Here is a 12,891-nt window from a genome sequence, read left to right on the forward strand (position 1 = left end):
CCGCCTGCCCCGCCAAGGGTCGCCGGACCCCCGGGAGGAGGGCTGTCCCGGGGGCAGCGGGGGGCCCAGCTCCAGCCCAAGCCTGTGCGTGGCCCACCAGGACCAAAGGCCAAGGACAGCACAGTGGCAAAAAGAAACATTTAATAATTTGGGGGAAGAGAGAAAGGTGCGCTGCAGGCGGGGGGCAGGGCGCGCTGCGCTCTGGGGGCGGCCAGGGGCGCGAAGCGAGTCTCCGGAGGGGCTGTGTCGGCAGGAAGCGAGGAGGGCAACAGGCCGCCGCTGCCGCCGCGTCCGCGCGAGGCTCAGCAGAACTGCGCGGGGGACAGGCGTCCGTCCACTCGGCACCCGGGACCGCGCGGAGCAGGGGCGGGGCGGGGCGGGGTCTCACCACCCTCCACAGAGCCCGTGGGGGGCCGCCCTGGAGCACCTCACACGGACCCCACCCCAGAGCAGGGCGGGGCCGGGCTCGCCCACCCACCTTCCAGCGGTTCCCGCACTCGTTGCAGACGACGAAGGTTGTCATGGGCTCGTCGGAGCTGCGGGTCTGCACCTGCGGGCGGGGCCCCCGGTCACAGCCAGCCCCTCCCCGCCGCCGTGGCCCGGCCCCCTGGGCGACCAGTGCCAAGCCTGCTGGCCTGGGTCCGCAGCCGCCGCCAGGCGGCACCGCAGGCCCTCCCACCGGCAGTGAGCGCCCCCGCGTCCCCCCCTGCTGGGCTGGGCCCCCCCAACCGAGCGTCCTCAGCAAGCAGGCCCTGCCCCCAGGCGCTGCTCCCTGGGGCCCAGGGCCCAGGCGAGGGAGCGAGCAGGTCCCAAAGGTGACCGTCACTCCTGGGCTTGGGCCCAAGCGCGGGCTGCAGCCCCCCGCTGCGCTCAGCGTCCAGGCGACGGCCGGGTCGGAGGTCACAGGGCCCTGCGGCTGCGCACCTGCGTGTAGGTGCAGTTCTTCTTCCTGCACTTGCCGCAGGTGAAGAGGTCGGTCTGCGTGCCGCCCGTGCGGGCCATCTGGTGCTCGCGGATGGCCTCCTTGGTCATGGCCTTGCGGATCTCCTTCAGCTCGTCGCTGGCCATCTCCTGCGGGGGCGCCAGCGCTCAGCGCAGCCCGGCAGGCGGCCCACCCTGCCACGCGCGGACTCACCTCCGAGGTCATCACTGCAATCTGCTGCGGCGTGATGGCGCCGCACAGCACGTTCCGCCGCAGGTCCGGGTTCTTGGCGTCCTTGAGGTTGGAGATGCGGCTCCGCACGCGGTTCTTGTACTTCATGTCCGTGTTGCCCACATCCCGGAAGATGCGTGCAGGCATGTAAGGACCGTCATAGGCAAGGCCGCCGCCCTCCGCCCACCCTGCGGCCGGGGAGCCGCTCCCGTGGGGGCTGCCGGGATCTGGCTGGGCTGGGAAGGGGGCCCGGCCCCGCGGGGTCAGTCTGCCCCCCCCCAGGCCTGGCGGCAAGCTGAGGGGCCGCTGGGCACCCTCCCTGCCCCCCGCAGGACCCCCTCCAGGCTCAGGGGCCCGGAGGCCCACGCCCACCAGCAGGCAGGGTCGGCCCTCGGCAGGCTCGGGGGTGAGCCCGCCGCACCCCCACCCCGGCCTGGCAGAGGCATTGGGGCAGAGTGGCCGCCAGGGAGTAGGGCCTGGTGACGCCCCCCAAAGCCCCAGCCCTGAGGCCCCGCACAAAGGATATATTCCTCGATCTGGGCGGACAGGTGCTCGCAGTCTGCGCTGGCGGCCACATGGTCGTCTGCAAGAAGCAGCCCTGACCAGCCGCCCGCTGGCTTGGTCGCCGCCTCCGCCCGCCTAGTCCGGGGCGGGGGGCGGCCGCGGGCAGGCACAGGGCTGTCCCACGGGCACTCACTGTCCGTCTGCAGGGCGGCGGTCAGCATCTCCCGGCACTTGTTGCGCACAGCGTCGCAGGTGACCGGCACTGGGGGAAACGTGGTCATCCTCGGGGCCGACAGCACCCTGGGCAGCTCTGGCCTCTTGCGGCTGGAGAGACACAGGCCCGCCCGGGGCGCGGGAGCCCGTGAGACACCTGTCCCCACAAAAGCCAGCGTCACAGCCATTCTCCCCCGAATCCTAGCTGCTCCCCCTGGGAGCGGCCCGCGACGCCAAGCACCCGCAGCCCAGCCCGGCATGGCCGCAGTCTGCCCTGCTGGCCAAGGGCCGCGAGGCCAGCTGCGTGGGGCCTCCGCCCCCGAACCGCGGCACCGCAGGGACAGCGCTGCCCTCTGGGAGGCCCAGGGGAAGGGGCCTCACCACCCAACACCAGCTGCCAGGTCGGGGAGGGGCAGGCGGGGCGAGGAGTCGATCGCCCAAGGCCGGGTCTGCCCACCAGCAGGGCTGCCCGGCCGCCTGCCATCCAGGCTGCGTCCACCGGCCCTCCCCTCACGCCCCTGCGGCCCCGAGGGAGGGAGGGAGGGAGGGAGGGAGAGGTCAGCCACGGTGGGGCCAGCTCAAGGGCGTGTGACCCGAGCTGGCGGCCAAGGACCAGGCCAAGGGCTGGCACAGGCCCTCGAGCCCCGGCCCAGCCTCCCCGCCGGCGGCAGGGCTGCAGCCTGTGTCCGGGAGCTGCGGTCAGTCCCTCCGAGGGGCCGGAAGGGCCCGGGTTCCCGCGGCCCCAGCCCTCCCAGGGCGCAGCTGTCAGCACCCCCGTGTGAGCGTGCGCACCCCGGGGGTGGAGGGCGTGCCCCTGCCTCCCAGGTGCGCTACCTGGTGTCCTTGGCCTCCGAGGCCTCCTTCGAGGACGTGGGCAGAGGCCCGCCCCTCCTCCGCTCCCTGGCTTTGGCGTCTGAAGCATCTGCAGGTGCCCAGAAGGGGGGCGGGTGGGTAGAGGAAGGCAGGCCCGAGGGCATGGGAAGGCCAGGGAGGGGACTGACCGACACCAGGGCACAGCCTCGGCCCCCAGCCCCGCCCCTGAGCCAGGCCTGGGGCTGCGCCTTCCTGTCAATGACCCACTGGCGCCCTCTCCTGCCTGGGCTGAGGAACAGCCCCCACATCCCTTCCCCACACGTCTCCCCACCCAGCCGCTGCCTGTGGCACTTCCAGGGGTCCACCCAGGGTCTGTCCTGCCAGAGGGGACCGCCATCCACCGAGAGTGACTCCTCAGGGCAAACACACACACGCCCCCCGTGACGTCTCCACAGGCGAAGCATTTGAACTTGGAAAAGGAGGTCACGGCAGGCAGGACACGGCCACTCCCCAGCTGGACCTCGGGCGCCTCTGCGAGCCACTGTCCACTGAGCGCGTCCCCCACGGGCTCCTGATGCCCCGGCTTGGGCCTGGGAGCCTCCCCGCCCACCACCACAATAACACGTGTGTCCAACACGGAGCCTTCTGGCCACGCAGGTTGGAGGGAACCTGGGACGCCCATCTGTGCGGCGCAGCCTCTGGACGGCGCAGCCTCTGGACGGCACAGCGGGCAGGGGCTCCGGGCCCAGAGGTGGTGCCTCGGTCGCCGGTGCAGTGACGGCCCCTCCTCTCTGCCACCGCCGCCGCCTCCCCTTCCTCCACACCCCTCCCCTCCCCGCTCCCCTCCCCGGCTGGGGGCGACTCCCTGCCCCCCTGCAGCCCGGAGCCCTTTCGCCCTGTGTGGCTTCCCCAGCCCTGAGCCCAGCCTCCACCACGCCCAGCTCAGGGTAGGAGCCCCGCCCGCCCACCCCTCCCGGTCCCCAGCGGGCCGCCAGGACGGTCGGCCAGGCCCCCGCCGCCGGGTGGGCTGAAGCAGGAGAGCAGGCGGCACCAGCCAGGCACCCCTGGCCCCAGCGCTCAGCCCGGGCCGCCCACCGCGCACCCAGGAGCTTCTTCCAGGACTTGATGAGCGACTTGGCAAGCGCGATGACCTCCTCGTCGGAGCTCTGCTTGCGCAGGGCGTTGACAGACATGCCGACCCGGGTGGACTGCAAGGCAAGCGCAGGGCTGGGGGCCGCAGCCAGGCCCCCCTCACGGCCCTCCGAAGGCTCCCTCGGGCAGGGGCACGCTCTTCCCGAGGGCCGCTGCCCCACTTGGGACTGGGAGCCCCGGGGACAGGGCCGGTCGCCCTCAGGTGCCCCTCCCCATCTCGGAACAGCAGCAAACGGCAGGGACAGCCTCCTCAGGGACGGCATGTGTGCTGCCCAAGGACGGGGAGTGAGGCAGGGAGCCTGCTGGGAGCCCAGGAGCTTCCCTGATGCTCTCCCGGGCAGGGGACCCGTGGGGCCCTACCTGGAGCAGGTGCAGAGTGACCGGCATGGCCTTCAGCTCCCGCAGCAAGTCCATGGCTCCCTCCTAGAAGGAGAAGGGCGTACCTCCATGAACATCCCCGAGATCTCCAGGGACAAACCCCCCTCTGACCCAGGAGGGTATGGGGACACAAGGCGGTGACAACCGGGGGCTCCACCCGGGGTAGGACGCCCCGAGTGCGTGGGGACAAGAAGTGGCCACACACGCAACCCCCACACCACAGGCCAGGTGACTTCTCACCCCGCGCCGCCACTACCCGAACCAGGCCACGGGAAAGACCCGGGAGGCCACAGCCGGGCGAGCATGTGGCCCCAGGGGCGCCCACCCCGACGCGGTCCCGTCCCTTGCCCAGGTGGGCCGGGCAGCCTCCTCCCAAAGTGACCCACCCACCAGCGGAGAGGGGCTGACCTAGGACCACGGTGGCACCTCCCCCACCCTCGTACCCAGCATTTGCGCCTCCCACCGATCTTTCTGAGACCCACCCTTGGGCGGCCACCGCCCCCCACCCGGACTATCGCATGGGCCCGGGGCGCCTTTCTCTGCCGCACCCCGCCACCGCCCTGCCCTGCAAGCATGGCGCGCTGGGGCCCCCGGACCTCCACGCCTGCTCCCACTGCCCAGCACACGTCTCTCCCAGGAGGTCCAAGCCTTCCGCCCTCCCTCCCTCCCGAGCTGTTTAAGGGACCCCTTCTCAGCAATCACACGCCCTGCAGCACCCCAGCCTACCCCCTGCTTTTCTTTCCTCCACAGACGCCTCACTTTTTAACACACTGATGTGTGTGTGTGTGTGTGTGTCTCCCGTGACACGAAGGGGCAGAGGTGGCTCCCCCCGGCCACCCCAGGCTGTGAGAGCCTCAGATGTCCTGCAGCCCAGGGGGTGGGGGGCTCGCCCTGCCCCCACCACCAGTCGGGGTGGCATCCCTGCTCAGGCTTCAGTCCTGGGGTGACCTCCTCAGAGGGAACAGATGGCTTCTCCCCAACCATCTTCCCCGAGACGAGACGGAACCCCAGGCTCATAGCACCAGCTTCCTGGGGCTCTGGACCAGAGCGGCATGAGCACAACTCCTGACTTCCCACGCTCGGCCACAGCGCCCCCAGGGCCTCGTGGTCATGGAGCCCCAGGAGCCCCTGTCGGCTCCACAGCCGGCGACCCCAGCCACCTCCCCCATCCAGAGGTCGGCCAGCAACAGCTGCCCCCTCCTCACTCTCCCCTGGGGTTGAGGGGGCTTCCACCTGCACACCCAGCCCCCCGTGGGTTCCAGGACCCATCTCTGCCCCTACCAGGGGGTGTTCACTCTTTGTTTTGTCTCCTTCACTAGGGAAGTGCCTTCTTTTTCTGGTCACCTCTGGAAAAGGCTACCGGTTGTTCCCACACCCCTGCTCGGCACTTCCCGCGGCGCCCTGGGGCAGGAACGCAACCGGCGCTGCTTGCTGCATGACCGAATGCGTGGGGCCAGCCCCTCTCCCTGAACCCGGGTCGACAGGGACCCAGATTCCTCCCTGCTCAATCCAAAAGCCACCCCACACTCCATCGGACAGGAGAGCGAGCGGGGGTCCCCCGAGCCTCTCCGGGAGCCGAGGACGCTTCCGTGGAAGGAGGGCGCAGCTCGCCCAGGCCCCCCACCTGCCGGGCCCCCTCCGAGGCCGCGGGACTGCAGCGGTCCGGCGCTCCCCGGCCGGGCTACGGGCGGCCGGGGCCGTGCCTGAGGGTCTCGCTACCTGCTCACCCCCAGTGGCTGCTGGCCGAGTCCTGGCCCAAGAAGGGAAAGCATTTATTAGGGAAACCTGGTTCTTGTGGGGCGGGGACGGGGACGGAAGGCCTGCGGCCGGCCCGCGACGGGAACAGTGAGCGCCGCAGCCCCAGGCCCCGCGGGGATGCCTAGGGAAAAAGCGGCGGCCACAGTCCACACCCCCGCCGGCCGGGACCGGGCGCGGCCGGGGGCTGCTGCGGGGATGCCCCGGAGGGGCGGGGCGGGGCTGCGCGGGCCCGGACCCGCGGGGGTCCCCGGCTGCGGTTGGGTCTGACTCCAGAGCGGTGGCTGCGGGACAACGTCCAGGCCCGATCGAGGCCTCTCCCGCGGGTGCGGGGGTGACGGGCAGGGCTGCCCCGGGGCAGGGGTCTCGGCCACCGGCGGCGTCTCGTCCGGCCCCTCGGGTGCTCTCACCGGCCCCGACGGGGGCTCGGCGGGCTCGGCGGGGGCTCGGCGGGGCGGGGGTCCCGGGGTCCTGGCAGCCCGCGCCCCTCACCGCGCTCTTCTTGGTCACCATCTTGTCCAGCCTCCGGGCGATGCGCGCAATCTCCTCCTCCTTGCCCATCATTGCCTCAGGGGCAGCGCCCCCAGCGCCCACCGCGCCAGCCTCAACCTGCCGGCCCCGACGCCGGCCTTGGCCGTCGCCGCCTCCCGCACCCGCCGCAGCCGACGCAGCCCTGCGGCCGAGGGAGACCCTCCGTTCAAACCCTCGGCCCCCGCGCCCGCCGCGCTGCATCATGGGACACGTAGTTCCGGCGCCCGCCAGCCTCGTGCGCGCTCTCCCGCTCAGGACTACAACTCCCAGGAGCCATGCGGCAGCGCACAGCTTCTTGGGAGCTGTAGTTCTGGAGCCGGCCGTCACCGGAGGCCCACGGAGCCGACGGACTCGCAGTCCCACAAGCCAACGCCCGGCCCGGTTAGCGGGTGGAGGGCGATGCGTTGGCGCTTGAGGCTAGGACGTGCGTTCCTGCTGTGGCGTGGACCTCGGGACGTCGCTCTGCATCCTCCCCACTGGAGCGGCCGGGGACGGGGGCGGGGCCCACTGCGCGGGGCCGGCGACGGCACCTTCCCCTCTCCACCTTCTCGGAGCCCGGCTCCTCGCCGCCCGCCCCCGCCGTCGCGGGGCAGCCGGACCCGACTCCCGCGCCCTAAAGCCAAGTCCTGCGGGCGTGGACACGGCCTGCGCGCTCTGCTCCCGATCCCGGCCTCCGAGGCCGCGTGCGGGACGCCCCAAGCTGGGAGGGAGCAGTAGCCGGATGCCGGACGGGAGAGGCCGGCGCTGGGTCACCCTGCCTCCCCGCAGGCACCCAGCCAGCGGGTGCGCATCCCGCGCTGCCGCTTCAAATAAGTCACTGGCCACTTTGCGCGCCTCACTGCTCCCGTCTGTGCAATGGGATGTCGACAGCGTCCACCTCCCAGGGCTGCTGCCAGGATGACGCACTGAGGACAGACACGAGCAGTTAGGTCGCCGTCGCCCTCGCGGCGAGGCGTCGGGCCCTGGCTGCACCGAGTTGAAGGGACGGCCTGGCTCGGGGAGGGTTAGCATCCCGTCCTGATGTCTGCCGCCTTCCTAGCGGTGCAGGTGCTGAGTGGTTTGCTGGAGGGGGTGGAGGGTGGGGGACGACGTCTACAGTGTTGTGGGCCCCACAGGTCACCAAAATTCAAGGCAAGCGCTTGTGGGGCCAGGTGGCAGACGGGACATGCAGATGACCTGGGCTGACCGTGCTGAGGCCCCTCAGTGGCATTCCTTGGCTATGACTGAGCTTCCCAGCAGCCACGGTGGAAAGGGAAGCACAGGTCGTGAGATTCCTTTGTAATTATAAAGCAGCAGCGTGGGCTTCCTCGTAGGGAGCAGAGGTTTTACAGGTAGAGGCCCCGTAACAGGCAAGCACAGCACACCCTGGTCGCAGGCCGGCTGGTTTGGCCCCTCACCATGAAGCCGGGCCATCGCTCTCAGCCCAGCCCATCAAGCAAGTCCTTGGGGCCAAAATCTCCTGGTCAGACAGTGTGTGCAGCCTCTGGGGGTCCAGCAACACCAGGGACACTGGTAAGGCCGGAGCCACACACCCTTCAACGTCTCAACTGGATGGGCGGCCAGGACAGGCTGCTGGCTGGGGTCCCATAACACAGAAACCAGCAGGAAACCCCGGCTGCAAGGACTTCAAAGCGGGATTCAAAGACTTCTTCTCGGAGGGAACGCCCCTGGGGCTGATACCCCTTCCAGGTGCCCCAGCTGGGGAGCCCACCAAGGTCGGAGCCCGGGGGAGGGAGGTCAAGCACACGGTCAGCATGGAGCAGCCTGCACCCTCTGCAGCAGACGGGTGTGCGTCTCAGAGCAACCTCGGGTCCCTAAGAGGAGAGTCCACCAGAGAGGGTCAGGACAGGCCTCTCAGAACCTCGCCTCACTGCCAAGGCGGGTTTGTCCCAGACGCCCGACTGCAGCCCGGACCCCCAGGGGGCAGAGTCTGGGCCACCAGCACAGCCCCCTGAGCAGGGGGCTGCCACGGAGCCAGCCCCAAGGCCAGTCCCCATCTGCTCTCTCCACGGGGCGGGCACAGATAAGCCCACTGTGCTGGGCAGGCAGGTACCCGGAGCGCTCCCCCGGAGACTCCGTGGGTGACCGCCGGCGAGGGGAGGCCTCGCCCTCCTGTGCAAGGGGCTCTGCCTAGGCGGCGCTTCTGAGCGCTCGGCTGGGTCGGACGTGATAAGCCATGAAGACGCGCTCGCGCGGTGACTGTCAAGCACGGCTGGGCCAGGGTGACAGCCCTGCTTTCCGTAGCCCAGGGAGGGGCCCCCGGGGTCTCTGCCCTCTGTCGCAGGTGGGAGGCCCGGGCCCCCGTACCTGGGTGCAGGCTGAGCAGTGGCACCTAGAGGGGGCAGAGGCTCAGGAGGCCGGGGGCTGCATCCCAACAACAGTGGGTGCCCCAGGACTGGGAGGTGCGTGGGGCCCCGCCCAGCCGCTGGGAGGGCCAGAGGGTCACAGTAGAGGGACGTGGGGGTGCAGGAGCCAGGCGGGCAGGCCGGGAGCAGAGAAGGTGGCTGGTGGCGGGGGGGGGGGGGGAGAGCACAAGGCCTCTTCGGGTCAAGGGGTCAAGGGCCAAGCCCATCAGGGAAGGAACGAGATGTGGGGGGCGTCCTCTCCTTCCCTCCGGCGGAGGCGGCATTTCCCGGGCCGGGCGCCCACATGCAGGAGGGGCCGCCGCTGGGGGGCCGCGTGATGATGGAGCCCCTCGGGTCCTGGGGCGCACGCGTCAGACAACGCCTGGAGGGCTGTTTCCCGGGAACTGGTTTCCTTCGCAGCCAGTGAACGTCAGTTCATGCACTACAGCGAGGACGCGAGGAGAGGGGAGTCGGCCCCCCACCCTCTCTCCGCCAAGGGAAGCCAGGGGGACCCTGCCTCCAGGGTTCCGGGGCGGGGGGCCCACAGAGACAGCTCGCAGGAGCCTGGCAGTCTCCGTGCACCTCCGCTGGGGCCCAGGGACCCTGGCCCTGGAGGACAACGGCCAGGAGGCGGGGTTCCTGCAGCAGGAGGGCTCGCCTCCGGGGCAGAGGGGCACCCGGGGCGCCTGGCCCAGGGCAGGCGATGGGGAGGAGGCCGTGCACAGGGCAGGCAGGAGGCAGGTGGCGTCCAGGATGGGCCCCGGCACCGCCGGGAGGGGCGCCGCCCGACGTGAGGTGAGGGGGAGCCCAAGGCCCAGGCAGGGCGACGCGGCTCTGAGCGGTGGCCTCTAGGTGGCAGGAGTGAGCCATGGACGGCCTGCCGGCCGGGACACCCTCCTCTGGGGCAGGACCCCGTGGTCTGGCTTCCACCACAGAGAGACAGTGCTTAGTCCTAGAGCGAGGTCCTCACTTGCAGGGGTTGTAGGTGGGTCCCACCCTCACCGGGGCGCCGGCTGGAGCAGCCCCAGCCAACCCCAAAATTCCCCACTCCCCGCCTGAGGAGTCCCAGGTCCTGGGGCCCCTTAGGATGCACAACTCCCAGAGCCTCGCCCCCACTTAACCCCTCATGGGCCTTGCCCGACCTCAAGAACTTCCTCCTCCCAGGAGCTTCCCCAAGACGCTGCCTGGGCCCCCTGGACCTCCTGTACCCTCAGAGAGCTGCCCCCGGGGTGACGTCAGACCACGGGACTCTGCTTCCCGGGGGAGGCGCAGCCTCTGCTGGCACCCACCCGGGCCGGGTCCTTCCAGAGCCGCGATCCCCACCCCCGCGCGGCCTGACCCCCAGCTGCGTCTGGAGGCTGTAACCCTGAACTTGCGGACGGACGTGTGGGGAGGAGGGGCTCCTCCAAGAGGCCAGAGGTGCGGGGAGTCAGAGTGGGGGACAGCACCCTCACCGCCCAGGCCCCCCCTTTATTCCAGAAAGCCCTTCTGGACACTGCTGGCCCACCGCCAGGGGCCTCGGTTCCCACGACGCGCCCAGGGGCGCCCCGCAGGAGCCCCGCCCCGGGCTGCCCCCCCGCTGCCCATCCCGCAGCGTTGCAGTCCCTCCTGGCCTTCCGCGCTCCGCCCCTTTAGAGAGGGGCTGCCCTCTGGAGCCCTCTGTCGGAGACCACTCTGTCCCGGGGGCTCCGCCAGGGCTACGGGGACACCCCAGGGTCCACCCTACATGGGCCTGGACACACCTTTGGCCCAGAGGCCTGCCCCTCCCCCATCCGCAGTCCACGGAAACATCGGAAGCTCAGGCCATTTATTTTTCTATTTGTGGCCCCCGCCCCCCGCCAGCCCAAGGCCGGCCATGACCCCAGCGGGTCGCATCCGCGCTTCCCTTCTGGCTGGGCCCGGGGCCGCGGTGGGAAGGCCTGAGCTGCAAAACTCACACGGCCCCCTCGCTCCCCACGGCCCCAGCGGGGAGGCCTTGCCGCCTGCGTGGCCACACCCCCTGCCGTCCCGCAGGCCGCGCTCCGGGCCTGGCCCCCCGCCAGCCCTCCGCCCTGACCCTTAGACCCCCTGGCCCATTGTGGGGGCCACGGGGCCCCAGCCTGGGGGTCCTGTGGGAGTTGGGCCCGGCCTTCTCCACCTGGGCCTCCCTCACAGCCTGGCCCCTGCGGTCAGGCGGAGCCGGACCAGGGACTTCGGTGCCGCAAGAGCGCCCGATGCCGGCTCGTGCCTCGGCTCTGCCACCCCGGCCCCTCTCGGGGCCTCGGTCTCCCCGTCCGCAGAATGGAAGGGCGGTGCCTCCCGGAAAGTCCCCGCAGGCCCGTCACCTTGGCCACGGCCCAGCCCCCCGAGGCAGCGCTTGTGGGGAGGCAGCGGCGGCCCCCAGAGGCTGGGGGCCTGCTCCAGGCCGCGCGAACAATGCGCTTCCCCCACACAATTCCCAGAAACGCCGCCTCCCTGCCCTGCCAGCCCGGCAGCCTGGCGGCCACTCCGCCAGCCTCCCCAGGGCCCGGCCGCGGCGGGTCGGGGGCTGGGGGGGAGGAGGGGGCCGGCAATCTCGGGGCCTAGGCTGGGGGGCTGAGGACCAGGCCTCGGGAGTGACCGCTGGCCCCGCGAGGCCCAAGCCCACACAGCTCTGGGCTGGGGCCGTGGGGCCCCCCAGGGGTCCCCTTCCACTGCCCAAAGCCCTGCAGGTCGCCAAGGCTCCTTCAGAGAGAAAGCCAGGCCCACCCGCCCCATTCGCCGGGCCCCTCCCGGCCCCGTAAGCTCCGTGCTCTCCTCCCTGTCTTTCACACGCGTCCGTCCAGGAGCCGCTGAGGACGCCCCTCCTGAGAGCCGGGCACCCCGACACAGGCCCCCTCCGAGGGGCAGCGCCCGAGCCTTGACTTGCTGGCAGGTTCTCTGACTGGGTCTCCCCAGGACCGGGCTCCCCATGGGCAGGGACTTGGGTCTGGTTTCTCTGCTGCCCAATTCCGTCCCCCAGACCAGCGTCCAGTACACGGCAGGTGCTCAATAAACACAAGCAAACAGGAGGATGAACTATTCCTGTCCCCGAGGAGGAAGGAGGGATGGTGCCCAAGGACACAGACCCCCCCCTCCCAGCCCAGCTGGGCCATCAGAGCCACTTGTCCCCACAGCTGGGGGCCGGTGCCCCCCCCCCGTGGCTCTGCTGCTTCCCACGATCCCCAGGACAGCGGAGGGTTGTCACCAGCGCCTGGCGGGAGCACGTGGGCCCGGGCCAGCGTGGGGCAGCGTGGCCAGGGGGGCACTGTGCTGCGAGGCCCAGGGCGCCGGCCCCGGCCCCGGCCCCGGCCCCGGAAGGGCACACGGAGAGCCCGCCCCTACTGCACGGAGGGCCCAGCCTCTGCAGGGCAGACGCCCGCCGGCGGGCGCTGCGACCCGAATGAAGCCCGGGCCCAGGTCGGCGGCATGGGGCGGGGCGGGGGCCAGAACACCGGGCGGCCGGACAGACAGAGTGTCTGGCGCCTGCTCGGCCAGGCTGGCCCTGGGCTCCGGCCTCGCAGCTGCAGCCTTCCTTCCTGAGCTGGTGTTTCCTGGCTCCGCCCTGCTGTTGCCACGGAAACCTAGAGCAGCCGGCTCCCCCCAAGCCCGGTTCCCATGGAGCCCCTGCTGAGCGGGGAGGGGGCCACACACACAGCACGCAGCAACACCCCAGGACACACACAGCCACACTGGGCCCCAGGGCTCACAAGGCTCGACACCCCAACTCTTGCAGGGCAATGCCGCCTGCCACTTGGAACACCCACAGAAGCCGCTACCGCCACGTGACCTCACCCACTGTCCACGGCCTGTGTGCCACTCACGGGCCTACCGGCAGGACCCAGGCCCCGCGCCCCCACCCGCTCAGCCCTGCCGGCCCCGCGGCCCTCAGGCCAGACCTGACACCCCGCACAACAGCCCCGACTCGCCGCACCCACCGAGGCACCCCCAGCGACAGCCGCTCGCCGCTCTGCTCGCTCCCAGGGCTCGGACCCTGGGCCAGCCCCACACCCCACGGGCGCTCGGCCACCCGGTCCCGTGGCCGCAGCT

The 12,891-nt window shown here is 71.3% G+C and overlaps 1 protein-coding gene across 1 annotated transcript; it reads right to left on the reverse strand.

Annotated features, from left to right (window-relative positions):
* Positions 1-157: 157 nt before the first annotated feature.
* TCEA2 (transcription elongation factor A2) lies at positions 158-6,702 on the reverse strand. Its single transcript, XM_054577476.1, has 10 exons — positions 6,461-6,702; positions 4,196-4,258; positions 3,786-3,891; positions 2,705-2,792; positions 1,851-1,981; positions 1,680-1,736; positions 1,136-1,290; positions 925-1,071; positions 479-550; positions 158-311 (listed from the first exon to the last, which is right to left on the reverse strand). The coding sequence occupies exons 1-10, from the start codon at positions 6,698-6,700 to the stop codon at positions 303-305; spliced, it is 1,068 nt and encodes a 355-aa protein (XP_054433451.1). The 5' UTR covers positions 6,701-6,702; the 3' UTR covers positions 158-302.
* Positions 6,703-12,891: the final 6,189 nt, after the last annotated feature.

The sequence above is a fragment of the Pteronotus mesoamericanus genome, unplaced genomic scaffold (genome assembly GCF_021234165.1).
Source record: "Pteronotus mesoamericanus isolate MK-2021 breed Mesoamerican mustached bat unplaced genomic scaffold, CSHL_Meso_final contig_436, whole genome shotgun sequence".
Lineage (NCBI taxonomy): Eukaryota > Metazoa > Chordata > Mammalia > Chiroptera > Mormoopidae > Pteronotus > Pteronotus mesoamericanus.

Bases quoted from the DNA above. Each gene is read 5' to 3' on its own strand.
- TCEA2 (XM_054577476.1), bottom strand. From the start codon at position 6,700: ATGCAGCGCGGCGGGCGCGGGGGCCGAGGGTTTGAACGGAGGGTCTCC. The intron at 1,291-1,679 runs ATATCCTTTGTG...ACATGCCTGCAC, and splicing joins GTCCGCCCAGATCGAGGAAT to GCATCTTCCGGGATGTGGGC. The intron at 551-924 runs GTGCGCAGCCGC...CCCCGCCCGCAG, and splicing joins AGAACTGCACCTACACGCAG to GTGCAGACCCGCAGCTCCGA.